Source organism: Lepisosteus oculatus, chromosome 3, assembly GCF_040954835.1.
Source record: "Lepisosteus oculatus isolate fLepOcu1 chromosome 3, fLepOcu1.hap2, whole genome shotgun sequence".
Taxonomy (NCBI): domain Eukaryota; kingdom Metazoa; phylum Chordata; class Actinopteri; order Semionotiformes; family Lepisosteidae; genus Lepisosteus; species Lepisosteus oculatus.
Window position 1 is genome coordinate 53425940 of NC_090698.1, and position 7050 is coordinate 53432989.

At 33.4% G+C, this 7050-nt stretch overlaps 1 protein-coding gene across 1 annotated transcript in view; it reads left to right on the forward strand.

The window, feature by feature from the left end:
* Positions 1-5961, forward strand: part of dtwd2 (DTW domain containing 2) — a 55934-nt gene extending 49973 nt beyond the window's left edge. Inside the window, exons 5-6 of the mRNA XM_015365978.2 lie at positions 1015-1143; positions 4744-5961. Coding sequence (XP_015221464.1) covers positions 1015-1143; positions 4744-4914 — 300 coding nt within the window. The 3' untranslated portion in view covers positions 4915-5961. The remainder of the gene's footprint in view (positions 1-1014; positions 1144-4743) is intronic.
* The last annotated feature ends 1089 nt before the right edge of the window (positions 5962-7050 follow it).

Below are 7050 nucleotides of genomic sequence, written 5' to 3' on the forward strand. Positions count from 1 at the left end.
ATGCTAAAAACTGAAATTATTTTTTTTCCAGCAGGATGTACTGTGAGTTGTTTTTTGGGAAGAAACCAAGGATAAAAAACAAAGTTCTATTCTCTGGGTAGATGTAGCATCTAACAAAACTTCTTATAGCAGTATAGGACTAACAACTGAACTACTCAAGTGTGAGTGATTTTAATGAAAATTGAACTTTATTTGGCACCACACTGGCCTTATAAAGCCTTATTTTAATTCATATAGAAATAGATCACAAGCAGTGATAAATATATCTATATCTATAATAAAGATAACTGAAAAAAACTGCATACAATTATTTTGTGAGATACAAACATTGAAACATAAAACAATTATATTTCAAGGAATTGAAATTAAAGAAAGTGGAATTCTGTTATTACTTTATTGATTCTTCAGATTAATTTTTCGTCTTTTTCAGAATTAATAAAACTGCGTCTATAAAATAAAATCTTTATACTCTGAGGCAGAGAATAATTGTTTGATGACATTTTGAGAAGAAATGTCAGTAGCAGAAATTAAGCATTGTTTTTAAACAACAGTTTATAAAATAAATCTGAGCCCCTGTAATTATCTGAAATGAATGTTTTGCATCTTAATACTTTGAAGGCATTTATCTTAAGGTTTATTTGCATAGAAATTAGTTGTTATTGAAAAATAGAGCTTTATTCTAAAATGCCTCAATAGTATTATTTTCCTCTGGGAGGGCTTTATCTTTCTCTTTGAATGACTTTTATTTATAGAAACATAAAATTAAAAATCTGTCAAGTCAAGGGACTGATACTCAATTAATTTCCTTAGTTTTACAACAAGTATAATTCCTGTACCAAGAACTACACCCAAGGGAGATGTTGTGTAGGTAGAGAAGAAATGGTTACGCCACAGTGTTCAACGATGGTGAATAAATATATGGGAAATTCGATATGATCCAATATGGGAAAATTGTTGGGTGACTTAAATCAAGATGCTGATAAATCACTCTTAAATATGATGCTATTTTCTCAGGTGCAGTTGAAAACTACCCTTTCAAGTCAGTATGTAATCCGTACTCAACCAACCAATACTTGTCTCTCAACACTGGAATGTGCTGCCATTGCTCTTTCAATCATGGAGAAGAATGACTCAATACAAGAGGTGGGTAGGCCATGTTAATTCTATCAGAAATGTAAACTCTAGCAATATTTGCATCTGTTGTTGTATGTAATGTGGCATTTTTTTTCAAATCCATTAGTTTTGGATGATTTATAAACAAGCCACAACTAGAACATTTTTGACGATTGTCACTAAACCAGTCTCCTTCTACGTCTCAAACTCTCGCAAGATACTGACTAGAGCCCACAAGGAACCAATCTATACTTTAATATTAATAATAATAATTCCTTACGCTTACATAGAACTTTTTTGGACACTTTTTGGACAGCCTCGCTCTGGCCCTGGATAAAATTCCAGACCTGGGGTGCTGTCTGTGTAGAGTTTGTACGTGAGTGTCCTCTGGGTTCTCCATTTGCTCCCACAATCCAAGGACATACTGGTTGGGTAAATGACTTCTGGGAAATTAGCCCTGGTGTGAGTGTGTGTTTGTTTCTGTCTGTGTGTGCCCTGTGTGTGATGGTGCTTTTATATGAAACATATAATTGTTCATTAATTTATGGGATTCTTGTGTTTTTTGGTTCCTACAAATTATATCAGATTAAAACTTTTAATTTTAACAATATGGAAAAATAGACTAGATTTTAAATCTATAAATTACATAAAATTCTTGTTTTATGAATGTTTTATGTTGTAACTGGCCTCTCTGTGGCTGGTGTAATAACAGTAATTGTGTAGCTACCTATGAAATTACCAGATCTTAAGCTTGTTATTTACATAATAGAAATGATTTTAGTAAAACTTATTTTTGGCAGTACAAGTCTCATTTGTCTCCTAGGCTGCCTATAGTGTCTAAAATGTAAAGTAGTCATTGCTACTGATACTGCGGATGAACTATACAGCCCTTGATAAAAAGAAAATATTCATGCTTGCATTTGTGTAATCATGTCTAAGATGGAATACCTACAGTATATTGATTTGACTAGGCTGCATGATGCAAAAAAACATAACCTGCAGATATTTACCTTATCCATATTTCTCTAAGAAAATACTCTTTCTGTGTTCCACCACAAACTGTCAGAATACTCACTGGATCTAAATACTACATCATACCTCAGTGTTTTTTTATGCTTTCTTTTGAAAAAAAAATCCAATAATATCATTTCTATCTCACTTTTGCAGGCATGATTATTTGAAATAGCTATTCAATTTTGATCTTCTGAATACAGGTGTTCCTGTATACTAATTGAAATGGTCCGATTCTGCTCACAACACCTTTGCTAGAATGTTAGATAGCAAGAGGAGGGGTCCCTCATGCTATATTTCATCCCCAGTCTGGAACTTTCTTCTGGTTGATTTTAAAGATGCAACTACTGTTTTCTCTCCTTCTGTTTAACTCTAAGATGACAATATTTTTTTATTACAACCGATTTGATATTTGTTATTATCATTAGTTATTTCGTGTGGTCAAAAATTAGTGTCTTCTATGAAACTGAAATGTACTGATTACTGGGTCAGCATATAGTCTGGCATTTTTAGAAAGTGTTATCTGGAGATATAAGGTCATGTACTTTACTATGCACTGGTCATGGTAAGTTCTCTTTTATTATCTAATTTTGCTTCCTTTTTCTGACATATTTGGGTCTCAAAGTACTTGGCTCCTTCTCCATCTAGTTTGATCAAGGGCCATAATTTCCCAGGAGTTGATGCTGATGTTCAAGATTCTTTGAGATTCTAGAGTCTGACATCTGTACAACCTGACCAGCCTAATGGAGCTGGTGCCAGATACTGTTCATATAGCTTTCAGTGCTATAATCTTCAGTGAGAACCATAATGTTAGTGCATCTATTCGTCCACTTGATATGTAAATTATTTTATATATAGCATTGGTGATGTGACTCCAGTCCTGTTCCGTGTCTCGTCTGTATTGTCCCGCTCCGTGCAGTAACGTCTGCATGGTAGACCATCAGTTTGGCTTAATTTTTCAATTCGCAATCCTCAAACACCCACTTTTTCAGTTGGTCAAACATGGCAGTTGTAAATTTTAGTTAATGCTGGATTTCTTTGTCAGTATCAGCCTTCTGTGAAGGATAACTCCTAAGTTCTGAGAATCACTTTATATTATTTAGACATTTATTGCAAATCTGAATTGAGGGAGCTGGCACATTTACATTTGAAGTCTCCTAATAGAGAATTTTGGACTACTGAATAAAAGTCTTAAGTCACATTTTCTGATATGCTTCAGTATGTTGTCAGTTGTCAGGAAGTCCATTTCTGTCAAGCCATGTATGCAGCATCATTAGCATACATACTGTACATACTACAGTTCAATGACTGAAGTCAGGATGGCTTTAGTTTTAGACCAGAATCATTGAGGGTTAAATAATGTATCATCCATTTGGTGAGTTAGCTGAATTCCATCAGGGAGCCTGTCTGTTATCAAATAAAGAAGCCCAGGAATATTGAAGTACAGTTGGGGCAATGATACAGTTTTGTTTTACTTCTGTCTAGGCTTCAAAGGCCTCTGTAATGGGTCCATTAGCGAGGATTGCTACATGCATGATCATAAAGCAGGCAAAGGATCCAGATAAATTTTGAAAATTACAGTATCATACTTCAGGGAGATCTTCTGGATTCCCTCATGATTTACAGAGTCAATTGTGTTTTTCTTTATATCAAGTTAAAGTGCCAACTAGAAAGGTTGGTGTTGCACTAAAACTTTTTCCTTTAATTGATGGTCTGTTATACTGCAGAATGGACTGAGAAGGAAAGAGATGATTCAATAAATTGTAAAGACTTTGCCAATGATAGACAACAGAGAGATTCTTCTGTATTTTTATAGTTCTCCTAAAGACTGCTAGTCTTGGCATCCTTCAGATCATTCAGAATTACTTTTTTACTTGATCTATATGATGATGCTTGAACATTTCAGTGGAAATTATTTCACTTCCTGTTGCTTTGTTGTTCATGTATTTAATGGCTTTAAGTGGGGATAGCATTCAGTTTTTATATTGTCTCTAATTTGGTGCTGTGGGATGGAATTGAATATTCTATTGTTGACAGTGGATTTTTAATTGAACAATTTAACAATATCTTTGAAATGCTCCTTCCAACGGGCATTGACTGCCTCCATTTTATCGATCTGTTCCTCCCCCTTCCTTAAGTTTCAAAAGGTACAAGTGGTTTAACTGTTTGTGGTAAGTATACCATATAACATATTACCATATAACATATTAATGATCGATGACATTGTTTCTTTGTGGTAACAATGTCATCGATCATTGAAATCTGTAAATTTCCATTGTAATTATATATTTAGCAAGTAAGTCTAAAGTCAAAATTATGTTCTCCCTAGACAGTAGATCTCTGCTTGTGACAAGGAAACCTAGTAATTTTCAATGTGTGAAATGTTACATAGCACTGATACCAATGAAACACATCCAAGTAGTATAACCCCAAGCAGAGGCATTCATTTAAGTGACCCATGTTTTTGCTAACATGGGGTTTCATTTAAAGGTCTTTGTAATTCTCTCTTCCAGTTTTTTAATACCTGTAATGTCGTAGGTTCTTTTGTAATATAGAATACTGTGGAGTAATGAATGCTTTACTGTCATATTACTTGTTTTCTTATGTTTTTCCATACAGGTTATTCTGCGTCCTCTTAAGGCTCTGTGCTCCTTTCAGCTTGAGCACGGTGCACAGGTTCACCACAGCAAGGAACATCTTCTCAAAAATGGATTGTATGACAAACCTATGCCAAAGAACAAACGTAAATTGAAACGAATGGAGCGTCTGGTCAGCAATGAAAAAATCTAAGCATTATCAATGCTCATTGTTTTCTTTTAGAGTACACAGTGTATTACTAAGTTATTAGAATCAATAAAGATATAATTAGCCGAGAACTGATTATCTCTGATGACTAATTCAGAGTCATCTGATGTTAAAGCATTTGTTATATAATATTTACATGAGTCTATAGATGAAAAAGGTGAAGTTCATGCAGCACATTTTATAATAACTGGATTAAATTAATCAATTCATTGGCCGCTCATTGGAAAACAATGCCTTTAACCATATTATGGAGAGGCTAGATACCATACTTTTTTTACTTTATATTGTTCTGATTTTTTTTATTATATGCATAAATACTGGGAATGTTTAAATGTTGCTTCTTGTAAACAAAAGTAAACATTTTGGTTTGAAAAGAAAAAGGTTTCTGAAGCTGGAGAAGTGAGGTTGAGTTTTGATAAGTGGATGTAACTTCAACTTATCTGCCTGAGCTTGGCTTAAAGGCAATTTCAATATGTTTGTAAATATCTTATGTGACCTGAGTGATATAAAAAAAACAAAACAATGAGAATTACATTTCATAAAATGTAATTCTCTGGTGACCTGAATGACATATTTTTCAAGATTGTGTTATTTGGGAATGATTATTAAACTATGAGTGTGGTACTTCAACATTTTCTTTTCTTATATGTATATGAAGCATTAACTATTTAAAGCCTATAAGGTCTGTTTTAATTATCTAAACAATATATAAATGACATCTAAACACAGCTTCTTCTTAAATGGTGCATGGGTTTCCTGTGTTCCCCTAAGGCCACTCTTATCAATACCCTTATTAAATATACTGCATTGAGCACCGACATAAATAAAAAATACAATAAACACATGGCTTAGAGCACTCATACTCAGTAAGCATGCTATTGAGAAATGCATCCCAAGAGACCATATCTCCTTCACAGCTTCCTTTCAATTAAATATATTGTATTGTATCTGCCCCTCACATTTATTTATACCACTGAAATAGAATGAAATGGGAAAATTAAACAGGAATAAAAACATCTTATATTTTGTAAATCCTCTTCTGTTTTATTAGCCATGAGGTTCTGGCAATTCTGAGGTGGGATTTGTAATCATTCCTCTTGGTCCTTTATATCATTTGGCTTCTATTGGTAAACTGCCTTCTTGAGTTCCAAGAGATTGGACTGAGGTCTGGATACTGAGATTATTTTAGATTATGTTGTCTTCAGTTAAGTATTTCCATGTGGGTTTTTGATCATTGTCATGCTGGAATGTCCATTTTCAGTCCATTAGATCTTCTTGACAAAGTTTAACAGATGTTGACCATAATGCAAGTTCTATGCAAAAAGCAAAGATAACCAGCAATGCTCAGGATGTCAACTTCAAAAACATCTGGATGTCAACTTTTTCACTCAAAGTTGAAGGATTAAATTATACAGTATAACATAAAGACCCATTTGTGCAGTTACTAAACTTGAAGCTGTGTCTTTACTTGCATACCTACGTGTGGTTCCATTTATTTTTAAATTACAATATTTTTATTTACAGAATTAAATGTTTTTTGTTAATTAATTTTGTTGAGCTTACTTTTTATAATCATACATTGACTAGGTCATTGTTTATGTTGGACTTAAACTGTTATTTTGGTACCAATCCTACAAATAGGTTTTCAAGTAGTTTCTCACTTCTGATTCTAAACTAATCTGAGAAGGAAAATTATAACTCGTTCCCCTCCTGCATTTCCTGCATTGTCATATTCATGGCACATTTAGCAGGTGCAGGAGCATAATGTAGACAAGAGTGTGATTTTGTGCTATTTCATCAGCTGCCAAAGCACATTTATTTTTCACTCATGCTATTCTGTTAGTGAATCATATATTTTATTGTATTACTAGATCTGATTTCTGTTTTGTTCAAGAAGGTATGCATATTTTTACACATTGTTATGAATGTGCATTCTTTTTCAGAAATGTAATTGTAATTACAGAAACTGCTGCTTATTCTTAATGAACTGATTTACTGTATGGTGTGTTGACCTTATATTTCATAAAATTGTTTCAGTTTTTTTTCCAATAAGTATGATGTCTCTTACTATGTTGTTGCTGGCTATAGGATGAAAATCTTTGGACGTTAGATTAATTCAAA